Below are 17,144 nucleotides of genomic sequence, written 5' to 3' on the forward strand. Positions count from 1 at the left end.
GTTTGTTTTCTTCCATCTGAGAATGTCTTGATATCCTCTCCATTCCTGAAAAACATTTTCACCAGGTGTAGGATTCTGTGCCGGGAGTTCTCCCAGCAACTTCATTCTGGCCTCCATGGTTACTGATAAGAAATCTGCTGTTATTTGAAAGGTTTTCCCCTAGCAGTAAAGGCATCCTGTTTCTCTGGCTGCTTTTAAACATTTTGTTGCTGCTGTTTTTAGTTTTCAGAGGTCTAATTATGATATGAGTTGATGAGGATTTCTTTAGGCTTACCCTGTATGGGATTTGCTCAGCTTCTTGAACCTATAGGTTTATGTCTCTTGCCAAGTATGGGAAGCTTTCAATTACTTTTTGAGTACTTTTTCAGCCTACCCTCTTCTTCCTCTCCTTCTAAGACTCCAATGACAAGAATGTAATGTCTTTTATATATACTACCAAATGTAAAATAGATAGCTAGTGGGAAGCAGCTGTATAGCACAGGGAGATCAGCTCAGTGCTTTGTGACCACCTAGAGGGGTGGGATACGGAGGGTGGGAGGGAGATACAAGAGGGAGGAGATATGGGGATATATGTATATGTATAGCTGATTCACTTTGTTATAAACCAGAAACTAACACACCATTGTAAAGCAATTATACTCCAATAAAGATGTTAAAAAAAAAGAATGTAATGTCTTTTGTTATAGTCCCACAGGTCTCTGAGATGATTCTCTTTTTCTTTCCAGTCTATTTTCTCTTTATTGTTCAGACTGGGTAATTTCCATTGTTTTATATTCCAGCTCTTTAATTCCTGTCTCTTCCATTCTGCTGCTGAGTCTATCCACTAAGCATTTTACTTTGGTTACTGTATTTTGTCAAGTATTAATACTTCCAAACCAATAGAATAGACGAATATTCTATAGATTCTAAATTCTACAATAATGAAATGTAATTCCATTCTAATGTAATCAGAATATATTTTCTACTAAGCAAACAGAATCATCAATCATCACAGCAGTAACACAGCTATAAGGTCCTCCTTCCTTCCTTATTCACTCTCCCAATTAAGCAGCTAACTTTGGATCTATCACTGACTTCAAATTTTATTAGTGTTAAGATATCTTTTTTTTTAATTTAATTTAATTTCTGGCTGCATTGGGTCTTTGTTGCTGTGTGCAGGCTTTCTCTAGTTGTGGCGAGCTGGGGCTACTCTTTTGTTGCGGTGCACAGGCCTCTCATTATGGTGGCTTCTCTTGTTGTGGAGCACGGGCTCTAGGTGCACGGGTTTCAGTAATTGTGGCATGCAGGCTCAGTAGTTGTGGCTCGTGGGCTCTACAGCGCAGGCTCAGTAGTTGTGGTGCATGGGCTTAGTTCCTCCGTGGCATGTGGGTTCTTCCTGGACCAGGGATCAAATCCGTGTCCCCTGCATTGGCAGGCGGATTCTTAACCACTGTGCCACCAGGGAAGTCCCAAGAGTATCTTTTAAAATAACTTTTCACATCAGAAGATAGTACAGAGATGCCAATTTCTTATACTCAACAGCAACGGTTTTCAAACTTTACTGTTTATCAGAATCACCTGAAGACCTTGTTGAACTAAAACAAAGACTACTAGGCCCTCTCAGAGTTTGTGATTCAGTAGGTCTGGGGTGGGGCCCAAGAATCTGCATTTCTAACATGCAAGTCTGAGGATCACACTGAGAAATGTTGTTCAGTGGTTTAAGGAGAGAACAATGATGTCGACAACATAAAACAGATGATTAAATTTCTTTAATTTAGTTCTATAACTGAGTTTTAAACCCTTTATTAAATGTGGAAATAACTAATTGCTAGCAATTTGTACTTTAAGCACAAATTGGACAGAAGTTCAATTTATTAGTGAGTAAAATTTGGTATCTCTGTAAATTATTTGTTATGGGTTATGTTTGGCAATCATTATTAAAGGGAAAGAATGTTGCAGAAAAGAACCTCTCTCCAACACCAGTCTTTTATTATTATATTTTGAGGCTCCTCTACAGTTTCTCTTCCTCTTCACCAGGCTTACCCTTTCCTATCTCTTCCTGCACACCTTTCTCAACCTGGCTATAAACACTCACTATTAGAAACAAACAAACTCATTCATATATAAATTAACTTATTCACTCATAGAGCATATATGCACATTTTTATACCCACGCATTTTTATTAATACCATACTGAGGTGGAAGAGTGAAATTTTATTTAGTAAGAGAACTGGATTTTGGCAAAGACTGAGAGTGGGGAGATTCTTACATAAGAGAAATCGCAATGCCAAAGCCGAGAGGATTATAGGGTGAGGTTAGAATTAGAGGCCTAGATGGAATTTATTTTTAGTTTGGAAGGTAACTTGGACTGAAGAGTAATGCAGAATGCTAACGTACAATGTTAATGGGACTTGAGTCAGAAAGAAAGGCAGAATCCTTTGCTCACATTAGTGAATGAAAGCCAATCTACAGGATGTGACATTCAGCTATTAAGAAAGGAAGAATAACAGCTCACAGCTGCTCTCACGTCCCCGAATATCAAGGCATTGTTTCCAGAGACAGGCTTTCAGCCTGTTCTTGCAGATGGTTATTAAAATCTAATTCAAAAGAGAAAATCAATAACTGTGGTGATGAAGGATTAATTAAATCTCAAATCGATATTATAAATAGAACAGGCAAATCTTTGTTCTATCATATGCAGCTTTCTTTGCAATACAGAATATCATAATACACTGAGAAAAGTCAAAATATATTTACCAGTGAACCTGTCATTTAGGTTTCATTCAGCCAATACTTGGGACTACTCTGAGGTAAATTGATAAACGGTAATCATTCTCCCTTTCTTTTAATATAGTGTTGCCAATTTTACTTGGTTGCTTAGAAACATTAAGTAAAACACTTAATGCCATGCAAGAAGAATAAGGGTTACGGTGGGGGCTGGTAGTGTATTTTTAAAAATGTGAAGATCATAATATAAGGATATATATGGGTGTGAGATTATTAGCCAAATTTTACCAGCTCACTGTTTTCAAGAAGCTAGTGCAGGTTGACTCTGGTTGGAGACAAGTAATATGTAGCTTTCCACAGCTGCACCACCAGGATGAAGACTGACACTGTAAACTGGTCATATGATTAGGAGACTGAAGACAGTTCCCGGTCAGCCAGCACAGGTAGCAAGAGCAGCATCAAAGGTCACAAGAGTCTCTATGTAGGTTAGGTGTCCAATAGGAGGAAACTGGGTCTCTGTTCCTTAACCCCCTACTGCTGGAGAGGAAACACTGATATAAAGGTTTGCTGCTGGTGGCACACTGTTGCAAAATGCTATACCCTAAATGTCATCCCAAATAATTTGTAATTAAATAAGTAATAAGTAATGGAGAAAGCACCAGCCTTGGAAGTAAAACCCTAGGTCCTGTTGCTGGCTAGGTTACTAACTTTCAGAACCGTGGACAAGTCAATGAAACTCCTTGGGCCTCAGCTGTGGCATTATAAAATGAAACAGATGGCCTAAGTCTGTTGTTCCCAAGGCTCCTAAGAAGAACTTCAAGGGCCACCTCAGGGGAATGGTGCTGTGTCGACGTGTCTACTCAGGGAAGCTCAGCTTTTCTCTGCTTAATATACTGATGGTCTGAGAAAAATTGTTTTTCAAAAAGTATTTTGCTCCGAAAATAAAAGTAACAAAAATATGTTTGAAAACCACTGGTTCAATAATTTCTAACTTCCATCTCTAAAACTTTTAAGAACAAAATGGACAGGACTTATAAACCGACCAAAAAAGGTAAAAATTCTCTATTATACAATATAATATAATGACCTATAATAGAAAAATTGAAGGAGCCAGGAAACTTAACATGAATATGTCATTTAAACACCTGATTTTAGTTACAACCTCTTGCCCTATAACAGGGTAAAGGAAAAAGTTCTGAAATAAGCCTCAGAAGACCTGGCTTCTCTTTCTGGATCTGCATCTTACAATTCACATGATGTGGCACTTTTAAAATATGTCCATAAATTCTTTGATATTCCTCCCATCAAAAGATTGAGTCTAATTCTTTTCCCTTTGAACCTGGGCCAGCTTTAGTGGCTCTCTATGGATGAAAAATGTGGCAGAATGCTGTATGACTAGATTACAGAATAAAGCTGAACTTTCTATCACGTATAAAAACAAGTAGCAAAACTGAATCCTAAATTTACATGGAAGTAGGTGCTAGTAAACTATGAAATGTCAAATAAAACTCAACAAGGATCAAACAAAATCCGTATGTTGGAAAATTAACCCTTTAAATCAAAAAACTCAGGTGTAGAAGATATTTTACAACTCATAATTCTCCATTTTCTCAGTCTATATATGAGTAAACGAAGGGTCTCGAGGGCTAGGTTTAACGTCTAAGGTCCCAATGACAGCTACTAGTAGTAGTAAACTCAAAGACGCAGTTCTTATTTAGTATCATAATTGACAACCTGCGAGTGCTGGGCAGGCAATAAGCGAGCTACAATCTGAAGGATCCCTCTAGCAGTTCAGTACTCTGTACTGCTTCTGACTACTTCAGTAGTGGCAAGCCGTGGAAACAGGGAGAGACCAGAGTGGATTACTCATAACAGGTGGTGTTTACATCCTTGTCTATAGGATGACTTTTCTGAACATTTGGCAAAAAATAAAATTGAAGGTGGGAGAGAGAAAGGAAGAAAGAAGGGGAAAAAAAACCCCACTCTGACTCACAGGACTTTAGCCATCAGAGCCAAATAAAGTGACACATTCATTAGTGTTTGGAGATGTACTTTTTACTAAGTTCAATGGTATGTGTGTTTGTAAAACTACAATGAAAGCATACATAAAATGTTCTTTTATGGGTCTAGTTATAAAAATATTCAAAAGTCCTTTTTATACAAGGTTATCTCTAATAGAATAGATGCCCTATACTGGACGTATCTTAGAGAACTTATTGTAGCCTTGAGATAGGTTACAGGGTGAACTGGCCAGAAACCCAGAAAAAGTACCTCCCATATATTTCCTCATTCAGTAAATTATTTACTGAGTAAAGACTCTGTGTACCATGGACACTGGATCCTGGAGATACACAGAAATTGCAAAGGCACTTACTGTTGGACTCAACAATTCCACTTCTAAGAAATCCTACAGATAAACCTGCACAGGAACAAAATGACATATGTACAGAGCCATTCATTGTGGCATTGTTTTCAATAGCAAAAGACAAAAAAACAACTAAGTTATTTTAATAGGATCTTAGTAAGCACAACACAATGGAATATAACTATAAAAAAAGAGTAAGGAAGCTCTTTATGTACTGACATAGAAAGATATCCAGGGTAAATTAAGAAAAAAACCCAATGTGCTGGATAATGTGTAGGTAGTTACTTTATTTTAAGATAAAGTGGAAAATCAGAATGAATATTTATATTTGTTTTCATTTACATAATGAAACACAGGAAAGGATACAGAAGACAGCAGGGAAGAGTGTGAAAGTGAGACATCTGAAACATACCTAATTTTATAGTTTTGATTTTTGAAACACAGAAGTGTGCTATCCATTCAAAAAATTAACTTTAATATTAAAAAAATTAGACTAGGCTTTTCCCTCTCCAAAAAGAAGCTTAAGGAGTTTATAGACTAGTCAAGAGACAGACGAATCAACAAATCAATGCAGCAAGGTACTCTAAGTTCTTGACAGATATATCGCTCCCATAGGCATGGTTAAGAAAAGCTAAGTCCAAGATTACTGACGGACCTACAAAAGAATCTTGGAGATTTAGTCCAAAATCAATTCATTCTCCCAGGAATCCTGGAAATGGGGTCATTTGAGGCCTTGGAGATACTTTTTCTAAGATGGAAATCCTATAGCAGTTATTGTGAGTACTTTTCTCTCCCCAGATGGCAAGTCCTGTGCTGGGTTTCTTCTCACAGTTTGTTTCCCTGTCTGCCTCTAAAGCTGCTTTTGGAGAAACTGTGAAAACTCTGTGGCACTTCACCTGCGAATAGATCACAGCATCCCACCACACACAGATCCAGCACCATCTGAGCTGAAGACCACTCTGTTCTCTTGGCTCTTTCAGAGCAGCAAAGAGCATGGGATGCAATTCTCCAGAGCGTGTAAAAATTGCACAGTTCATTATGTCACCTCAGGGCTCTTCTAGAGTAAACTCATAAAACAGACTGAGCTGGGAGAGGAACAGTGCCCCGGAGCACTGTCAGAGTTAACGTCAACTCTTTCTGAATTACCAAGAGCGCAAAGATATTTTAAAAGGTTTGGAGAGGAATTATTTCCTTTCTTTTAAAGATGGTCTGTGCTGTTTAAAGATGTTTTAAATAATCTGACAGGAGCACAATCACTGTAGAAAGGAAGGTACAAAAGAGTAAGAGAGGATGTAGTGCTTACCACCCCACACCATTACTTACCATTTACATTGTTTTTCTGAAGATGTATCATCTCCAGCAGCTGTTATAGTAGGTAAAACTCCCACACTTGTCTGATCTTTAAAAGGACAGCCAACTCGAGAGGCATACCTAGTCATGTGATCTACAGGGAGGAAAGGCATCCCTCAGCTGTTAGGTAAACCCACGCTGGGCTTTTGCAGCTTCTCTAATACCATTTGAAGATCAGACGGGGAGACAAGCTGTTAGAGAATACCCAGCACAGGTCCCGCTAGAGGGAGGGAAATTGTAATAAATGCCAAGAATGAGGCATCTTTGAGGAAACAAACTTATTGGCAAGAGAGGCTTCGCAAAAGATCATGGAATTATAAACACGCTTACATTTGGAAGACTTTGTCTAACTTCCCACTCAATAAAAGACTTCTTTTGCAGCAGTCTTGACATATGAACTCCATGCCGAATTCAACCAGCATCCAGACAGAACAGCTAGGAGAAGTCAGCACTAGGAGTTCCAACATGGTAAAGGAAGTCTGCTAACAGGCCTATTCCTATAGAGTGACATATATACAAATACTCCAAGTTTAGGGTCGGGCTGACTGCAGATTCCACAATAATCGAACAGATGAGAGGGAAGCAGACAAGTGGCGGGAGCCCAAGTAGGTGGACCACATTCTGAATCAATACATGCACCCAGGGAGGAGACAGGCAGGTGTGGGCAACATGCTGGTGAGCTGGGCTCAGAGATTAAGATGGTAGCAGTGTAGAAAGAATGGAGTATAGTGTCAGTGGGAATCAAAAGCTAAGGAATTTGAACAAACAGCCCAAACGAAGAAGGTTATGGCTATGCATCCTTTCCTTTTGATTCCCTATCATTCTCCTTAGCAGACAATTCAGTGTTCATAAGGTTTCTAACCCTCTGCTGTGGGCTGAACTGTGTCAGCCAGAAAGATATGTTGAAGTCCTAAACCCCCAGGACCTGTTAATGTGACTTTATTTGGAAATAAGGTCTTTGTAGTTGTAACTAAATTAAGATGAGGTCATACTGGATCGGGATGGGCCCTAATCCAGTGACTGGTGTCCTTACAAGAAGAGAGAAATTTGGGCACAGAAAGACATACAGGAGAGAAGGCCATGTAAAGATAGAGGCAGAGATTGCAGTGAGGCATCTACAAGCCAAGGGACACCAAGAATTGCTGGCAACCAGCAGAAGCTAGGACAGAGGCATGGAACAGATTCTCCCTCAGAAGCTTCAAAAGGAACCAACCCGGCCAATACCTGCAGTTTAGACTTATAGCCTCCAGAACCAGGAGAGAACAAATTTCTATTGCTTTAAGCCACCAAGTCTGTGGTGCTTTATTGCAGAAGCCCTAGGAAACTAACACATTCTCCAAGTAGATGACTAAATTCATGGCAAGAAAAACTTCCATTTCCTTCTCCTACTCCCTCTCTTCCCTCAAGTCCATAGTCTGAGCAAGAAGTGCCCTTCTTTCCTTGCTGGAGCCAACACCTCAACCCCTGTGCTTGTCTTCATCCTGGATCCTATTCTCTCTGTTCATTTTATTATTTTACGTTCCTACTGCAACTTTAACCTCTCCCTGTGCCAGATCTTTTTGCTTGACCACACTACCCTGCAAGATTCCACTGTTCTAGTTTCTGCTTTATAACACACCATTGTAAAGCAATTATACTCCAATAAAGATGTTAAAAAAATATTTTTTTGACTTGGCTTTTAAAAAAAAAAAATTCCACTGTTCTTTCTTTCTTCCTTCCAGTTCAAGCTACTCTAAAGGCTGTCTACACTGCCCCTAGATTCTTACCAGATTAGTGGTAACACCATTTATCAGCTCACAGCTCTTTAAGTCAGAGGTCTTGGTGGGTGTGGCTGGGTTTTCTACTTGGGGGTCTCTCAAGGTGGAAGCTGGGCTGGACTCTGGGGAAGAATCCTCCTCCAAGGTCCTCAGGTTGCTGGCGGAACTCACTGTTTGCAGTTGAGGCTGAGGTCCCGTCTCCTTGCTGACTGTCAGCCAGGGCTGCTCTCAGCTTCCAGGGACCCTCACAGGTTGCCACGGGCTGCCCCCAGGCCCTTTGGCGGTATCCCAGCCTACTGTTTCAGGGCTGGCAGCAGGATCCCTTGTGTCAAATCCCCTTAGTGCTTCCAGTGCCTCTGCCTTTGTCTTCTGCAACCAGTGGGAGAAAGCTCTCTGCTTGTAAAGGCCTCATGTTACAAGGTTTTGCCTACCTGGATAATCTCCCTATTTTAAGGTCAACCAATTAGTAGCCTTAATTAGATCTACCCTTAACTTTTTACAATTTGAATTCTCCTCATCCCATCCTACTGAAACTGTTCTCAAAGTCACCATAAACACATTAACCAACAAATCCTTGGCTCTGCCGCAGTGCTTACTCATCTTGTCCTCTCTTACCAATGGCGTTATTGACTAAATCCTCTTCTTTAAATTTTCTTTTCCCTTGAATTTCCAAGTCATAGCACAACCTGGGTCTCTTAGCTCCTTCAGGGCTCATTTCCTCTTCTTTTTACCAACTCTCCTTCTTTTAAACTACCTTTGACTCTCTTTTCCTTTTTCTGTCTCTGCCATTCATTAGCTACATAAATTCATGCAGGGCAAGCACTTACAACTATCTGTGGCTTAAGTTTCCTTACCCTTGGACTAGGAAAATAATTCCTATCTCAGGCTGCTGTAGGGACTCCTGGAGTCTATATCTGTACAGTGCTTGGAATTGTGCCCGACACGCAGTGGGCACTATATGAAGTCGCTGGTGTGGCTGCTGGTGTTACTGCTCTGGTGCGCCCACTCGCACAGCTCCTTCCAGTCCCGAGTTCTCTCTTGTTTCATCCTATGCGATAAATACTTGCTAAGATCCCCTGATGAATAAGGGGACTGTCCTAGGCTCTGCAGGGGTTACAAAGGTATTTATTCCCTCATGAAACATACAGTCTAGGAGATTAAAGTACACAAGTGATACTACACAAGGTTGAGAGACTAAAAGAGGTGAGAAAAAAAACCCTAAATTGTAAGAAGGGAAGAATTACATCTGGTTAGGGAGAATCAGTAAAGGTTTAGTAAAAAGGTAGCTTTGAAGAACAGACAGGATCTGACAGGTAGAGAAGAGGGGACAGAGTGTTCCAGGCAGTGGGAAAAAATTGCAAAAACTCTGTGGTAAAAAGGTGTGAGGCATCCCAGAGAATAGTTGAAATGTAAGTATGTAGGAGAAAGACGGGAGATGAAGTTGAAAAGCTGTCATATTACGAATATCCTTGCGTGTCAAGGTAAAAAATTTTTATTTAATTTTGGAAGCTAGGGAGTATGGAGATGATGTAATTAGAGTTGTGTGATTAATGTGATATGATTAATCAGCCAAGAGAAACAAGTCAATCAGGAGTTTCCTCTGTCTCTCAGAACAAGAGTTCTGTTGTCAGAAAATGTGGGATTGAATTGTGGTTCTGTCACTTAGCAGCATGACTGTGGCCAAGTCACTTACCCTGTCTGAGCCAATTCTCTTATGGGTGTGAGAAGCAGAATTTTAAGATGGCTGGACGATTCTCAGCCTCCTGGTGTTCCATCCTGATCACCTTGCATAACATGACAAAAGGGGTTGTGCAGATCTAATTAAGGCTACTAACTGGTTGACCTTAAAATAGGGAGATTATCCAGGTAGGCAAAACCTTGTAACGTGAGGCCTTTACAAGTAGAGAGCTTTCTCCCACTGGTTGCAGAAGGCAAAGGCAGAGGCACTGGAAGCACTAAGGGGATTCGACACAAGGGATCCTGCTGCCAGCCCTGAAACAGTAGGCTGGGATACCGCCAAAGAGCCTGGGGGCAGCCCGTGGCAACCTGTGAGGGTCCCTGGAAGCTGAGAGCAGCCCTGACTGACAGTCAGCGAGGAGACGGGACCTCAGTCTCAACTGCATACAGTGAGTTCTGCCAGCAACCTGAGGACCTTGGAGGAGGATTCTTCCCCAGAGTCCAGCCCAGCTTCCACCTTGAGAGACTCCCAAGTAGAAAACCCAGCCACACCCACCAAGACCTCTGACTTAAAGAGCTGTGAGCTAATAAATGGTGTTGTTTTTAAGATATTACGTTTGTGATAATTCGTTAAGCAGCAACAGAAAACTATATGGCAATGATTCTAATACCTATTCTATTTTATGTGATTGCTCAAAGAAAATTACATGAAAGGTTTCCCTAAATTGTAAATATTATACAAATAAAGGTTACAGTTAGTATCTAGTTCATGTCTAAAATAGAAATCATCTCTCTGAACTCCTCTCCCCCATCAAATAGGCTCACTTTATTTACTTATGGTATAATGGTATCACAATTATAAGTTTGTTTTGTTGTGGGTTGCAGGACTGTGACATACGGGCACTGGTGACTCCTTAGAATAAGACTGAGGTAATGAAATATGCTTGTGTGTGTGTATGTAAATAAAAGAAGAAAGACCCCGAATAGCCAAAGCAATCTTGAGGGAAAAAAATGGGCCTGGAGGAATCAGACTCCCTGACTTCAGACTATACTACAAAGCTACAGTAATCAAGACAATATGGTACTGGCACAAAAACAGAAATGTTGATCAACGGAACAGGATAGAAAGCCCAGAGATAAACCTACACACCTATGGCCAACTAATCTATGACAAAGGAGGCAAGGATATACAATGGAGAAAAGACAGTCTCTTCAATAAGTGGTGCTGGAAAACTGGACAGCTACATGTAAAAGAATGAAATTAGGACACTCCCTAACACCGTACACAAGAATAAACTCAAAACAGATTAGAGACCTAAATGTAAGGCCAGACACTATAAAACTCTTAGAGGAAAACATAGGCAGAACACTCCATGACATAAATCACAGCAAGGTCATTTTTGACCCACCTCCTAGAGTAATGGAAATAAAAACAAAAATAAACAAATGGGATCTAAAGAAATTTAAAAGCTTTTGCACAGCAAAGGAAACTATAAACAAGACAAAAAGTCAACCCTCAGAATGGGAGAAAATATTTGCAAACGAATCAATGGACAAAGTATTAATCTCCAAAATATACAAACAGCTCATGCAGCTCAGTATTAAAAAAACCAACAACCCAGTCAAAAAATGGGCAGAAGACCTAAATAGACATTTCTCCAAAGAAGACTACAGATGGCCAAGAGGCACATGAAAAGATGCTCAACATCACTAATTATTAGAGAAATGCAAATCAAAACTACAATGAGGTATCACCTCACACAGGTTAGAATGGGCATCATCAGAAAATCTAGGAGCAACAAATGCTGGAGAGGGTGTGGAGAAAAGAGAACCCTCTTGCACTCCTGGTGGGAATGTAAATTGATAGAGCCATTATGGAGAACAGTATGGAGGTTCCTCAAAAACTAAAAATAGAATCACCATATGACCCAGCAATCCCACTACTGGGCATATACCCTGAGAAAACCATAATTCAAAAAGACACATGCACTCCAATGTTCACTGCAGCACTATTTACAATAGCCAGGTCATGGAAGCAACCTAAATGCCCACTGATAGACGAATGGATAAAGAAGATGTGGTACATATATACAATGGAATATTACTCAGCCATTAAAAGAAACAAAATTGGGTCATTTGTAGAGACGTGGATGGACCAAGAGACTGTCATACAGGGTGAAGTAAGTCCGAAAGAGAAAAACAAATATCGTACATTAACGCATATATGTGGAATCTAGAAAAATGGTACAGATGAACTGGTTTGCAAGGCAGAAATAGAGACACAGATGTAGAGAACAAATGTATGGACACCAAGGGGGGAAAGTGGGGCAGGGGTGGTGGTGGTGGTGGTGGTGGGATGAATTGGGAGATTGGGGTTGACATATATACACTAATATGTATAAAACAGATAACTAATAAGAACCTGCTGTATAAAAAAATAAATTAAATTAAATCTAAAAAAATAAAAGAAGAAAGAAATTATCAAAGGCAAAGGTTGATAAATGAGACAATATAAATACTAACTTGCAAGAGTGTAGAATAGGTCTAGCAATCCTTTGGAGTGTCAACAGAAAATATGTGCAAGAATAATTTATGCCATGTGCAGCTTATGGACACAGCAATTTACCAGGAACAAGGTCCTTAAACATTCTGAGGTTTGTTGTTTTTTGTCCAGGTGTGAGGGACATCTAAACCTTTGCAGATTTGTTTTGTTTCATTACAGGGTAAGGGGCACTTAAAATTATGCAAGTAGTATATGTTCCCTGTGATAAAACAATATAGAGTTGTATAAAGAAATCGAGCATATTAATAATATCCACCCAATCCTACTTTCCTGAGGAAACCATTAACAGGCTCGTGGGCATCCTTCCATACTTCTTTATTCTGCTCAAAGAAGTATAAAAGGTTTCCCCACACTTAAAAAAATTGGAGTCATATTCTACCTATTACTGTGTAACTTGCATTTTTCATCTTACAATGTATTATAAGTATTTCTCCTAGAAAATTTATATACCTGTCATCTCTTAATAAAAGCATGGTATTTACAATATGGATTACCATAATTTAGTCAACCAATTCATTTAGATTGCTTCAAATACCACTATTATAAACAATGTACATTCTTTCCATAGGTCTTTCAACATACGTTATTTCCTTAGAATAAATTCCTAGAAAGGTAACACTGGATCAGCGAGTACATGAACATTTAAAAAATTGAATGTATGTCAAATAATTTGCTCTCCAGAAAAGTTGTATCAATTTCCAAGCCCTCTACTCATAAAAGTGCCCATTTTCACACTCCCTAGACAACCCCACAGATACACGTCTTCATTCTCTGCCACTGAGTAGGGAAATGTTAACTATTTGTTTTAATCTGTACTTCCTTTAATACTAGTGAGACTGAGCATCCTTTCACGTGTATTTATTATTCATATTTCCTTTTTTGATGGGTCTGTTCATACACTTTGTCTTTTTTTCCTAATGAAATCTTCATTTTACTGAGTTATTAATGATCTCTATGATTCAAGGATTTGTTTTCACTGACTATGACATCTTACTTTAACTTTATTTATGACATTCTAAAATTCCTATAGAACTTTTAAATTTTCTTATGTCTTCAAACTTTTCAATTTTTTTGTTTTATGGCTGTTCACATTGCTATCATTCCAAGAATTTTATTATAAAAACAATTTCCTGTGTTTTCTTCTAGTACTTTTGTAGTTTTTAAAAATCTAAAGTTACCATTTTCAAAAAGTTGGCTAGTTGGCCTAATTTCATCTTTTGAATAATTTAATATCATTTATATACGTTATGTTTTACTGATCCATCTCCATGTATTTGGTTACCTTGGTGGTAGTCCTACCATTGGTACAGCTTTATAATATATAGTAATACGAAGGAATGGGTTCCCTCATTACTTTTCCTTGTATTCTCTCATTTATTCTTATAAATCAAATAGAGCATCATTTTCTTAAGTTTCCCCCAAAAAAACTGTTGAAAAATTCATTAAATGTTAGAGAATAAATCGGGTGTATCTGAGATCTCTATGATATTTAAGTTTTTCCATTCAAACCATCTTTTAGTCTCTTGATAAAGTTTCATAGTTTTTCTTCGTATAGGTTTTGCTCACTTTCTCCTTGGTTTATTTCTAAATATTTCATATATTTCCCATCAACTCTTCTGATTGATTACTGCTCAAATAATGGAAATCTACTGAATTTTTGTATGTTTATATTGTGTCAGGCTCCCTAACCAAACTTTCTTATTCATGAGCTTTGTATGTGATTCTCTTACTCTAGGTAACAATTACCTAAAAATAATGATTTTGCTCCTTTTTGTAAATATTTATAGCTTATTTTTTATTGTATTAACTAACTAGACCTAGTAGAACAACACTGAATAATTAAAATCTACTTTTTAATAGTTCAATAATATACTTGCGCCAAGATACACATACTACATATACTTTTAATAATTGTAACTACATTAATTTTTAAAATTAAATTTTTTTTACCATTCTTGATGTTAGGGAAAACAAGATGTGTAGGTGAACTTCTGTTTTCAGCGGCTTCTTTCTTCTGGTTAACAGTTGAAATAAAACTGTTGGAAGTAGAAATCTGGCCTTTGGATCCCCTGTCCAAACCCTAAAAACAGAAAAGTTAACATTGCAGCATAATTCCTAGTCACTCTATTTAAATTATTTTACTGCAAAAATCATAAACATTTAAAAGAGAGATTTTAATCTGATGATAGATGCACGATAGATAGATAGATAAAACCTGTATATATTATTGACTTACCTTTTCCAGGACCAAATTGTTTTAAGTATAAAAGGAAAACAGTCATGCCATCTAACTGCTTACAGGTTGATAAAGTTTGGAAATGGGGATAATAACAGTACCTCACAGGGTTACTGTGAGGTTTAACTGAGATAATGCATGTAAAACAATGAGCAGAGTTCCTTGCCCACAGTACACGTTTCATTCATGTTATCTGCTATTTTAACTTGGTATTTAGGTAACACTGTTTTTGTGACCTCCACAAATATTTTTTCAGTAGTTAACATGCATATGATACTTCGCAGGTTGATTGATTAAAAAGGTTTTCTAGTCTTGATGCAACTTCAAAAGCTCAGGTCAAAAGATAAATCTTTTAGAGCTCATTTATTTCTCTAAACACGCGATTGGACTTTGGGTGTAAGGAGACTTAAGAAAAATATGGCTAGGCATTCTTTGCTTTCAGAGTAGAGAGTTTTTCATTTCCTCCTTCCTCATTTACCAGACTGATTTCCACTTAGCTTTTTAGAATCAACTCAGATACCATGTTGCAAAAACATTTACACTCACCAAATATTCACTTTCCCACATCGCCCACTCTCTTACAGCTAAATGGAGCCATCTGATTAATTCTAACAGGCCAGAAGCAGAAGTGATGTCTGCCATTTTGGGACCAGAAAGTACTGATGCATTTAAGGCTGGTGGGAGAATCTCCAGTTCCTCTCTCTTTTCTTCCACTGTAATAATCCCAGAGGCTACAAGCTGAGATGCTAGAGCACTCGTTGGCTTGGGTCCCCGAATCACTATGTGAGGCAGAGCCACTGCTGACCAACATTAGATTATACCATCAGCAATAAATGCACCTTTACAATTTTCAAACACTGAAACTTGGGACTACCTTGTAAATGCAGCCTAACCCATTCTATCATAACTTCTGTGCAAAGCTTTTTCTGGTGGTCACCATTTCCACAAAAATCAATCACTCTTATTTATACTTGTGATTTACTTAAATTATTCCACTGCAATTATAATTGGTGTCATACTGGTCCTTCATGCTGGACTAGAAATTCCTTATTCATCACAGAGCTTGACGTCCAGGGAATCCTGTGCATAGATCCTACACTTCAGAGTAAATTTATTGTTTTTTCTTTTTAAGAGATTAGTATAGAAAAATAACCCATAAAAAATTCAGACGCTATACACAAAGAATTTAAAAGTTTCTGGACTTGAGATTTCTAGAAATTAGTTATTTAACTCCTTTATTTCATAGATGAGGAAAATGGAATTGAGACTCACCTAAAGTCATTCAGCTAACAAAGCAACAGAGATGTGAGGGGCACTAAATGAGAACTTGAGGAATGCTTCCATAAGGAAAGTACATATGCGATTTTGTGTGTGTGACATATTTGGCTGCTCAAAGAATTTGGGTTTGTTTGTTTGTTCGTTTGTTTGTTTGCTTTATTTGTTTTTGCTTGCTTTTTGGCTAGATTTAGGCTCAGTGAAGTCTGAATCAATATTTCTGTGTTAGGATTAGGCTACATGATCCAGCCTAAAAAAAGTTAAACATATTGCCCAACTGAAATAAAGTCATCTTCTAACAGATGTAGGATATGAATCTGAAGTTCCAGAATCACAGACAACGTCATCTAGGGTCTTGTACAGAACATATGACACGCTGAGTGTTTCACAAATGGTTACTCCTATGATAATAACACACTAAAACAAGTCATGTATTGAGTACTAGGTATATGCCTACTATTATATTAGGTGCTTTAATACAACATTCCTATGAGTTGCATATTTACACTTCATTTTACAAACGAGGAAACTGAAGTACCATGCCAAAGTTCACAGAGCTGGGAAGTGGGAATTCAAACTCTAGTCTGAATAACCTTAATGTCTGTATTCTTAAACCACTATAGCTCAGAGTTTCTCACTACAGTAGCTATCACTTATTAAGGATTTATCATGCGATAGAAAGTATGTTACATATACCAGCCTGCTTTCACAACTCTTGTGGTTGATGTTATCTTCTCTACTTTTATAGATATATGCTGAATGAAATAAAATAGCTTCAGGAGCAACTCACCTAACCAGAGGAAATTAACATAAGCAGAAAAACTAACTGTACTTTAGGAAAATCTTTGACATTCTAGCAATCTGGGAAAGACTCAATATTTTATTTTATTTTTCTCCCCCTTCCTCTACTCCTTCTTAATAAAAGGAGATTCCAAAGAACATTGCTTGGTTCACTTGTGGAATCTTTAAATAATTAAAAAAAAACCCACAAGTAACTGATTCAATCAATAAAGCCATTTAACAACTATCAGTTCTAATCTCTAACAGATTTATAATGTAGATTCCCAAGGAGGACAGAGAAAATTGGAGAAAGAGATTAATAAAATAGTGATATGCAATACTTTTCTATAAAAGTCTTGGTAAATTACATAATTTGCATAATCTTGGTAAATTAAAACAATATGCTCAAGTTCACAAACCTAGCTAATTAGAAA

The 17,144-nt window shown here is 38.1% G+C and overlaps 1 protein-coding gene across 1 annotated transcript in view; it reads right to left on the reverse strand.

The window, feature by feature from the left end:
* HECTD2 (HECT domain E3 ubiquitin protein ligase 2) overlaps positions 1–15,222 on the reverse strand; it is a 65,010-nt gene extending 49,788 nt beyond the window's left edge. The window contains exons 1-2 of the mRNA XM_024739547.1: positions 15,202–15,222; positions 14,370–14,499 (exon numbers count right to left, since the gene is read on the reverse strand). Coding sequence (XP_024595315.1) covers positions 14,370–14,499; positions 15,202–15,222 — 151 coding nt within the window. The remainder of the gene's footprint in view (positions 1–14,369; positions 14,500–15,201) is intronic.
* Positions 15,223–17,144: the final 1,922 nt, after the last annotated feature.

This window comes from Neophocaena asiaeorientalis, unplaced genomic scaffold (genome assembly GCF_003031525.2).
Source record: "Neophocaena asiaeorientalis asiaeorientalis breed wild unplaced genomic scaffold, Neophocaena_asiaeorientalis_V1.1 scaffold597, whole genome shotgun sequence".
Taxonomy (NCBI): Eukaryota; Metazoa; Chordata; class Mammalia; order Artiodactyla; family Phocoenidae; genus Neophocaena; species Neophocaena asiaeorientalis.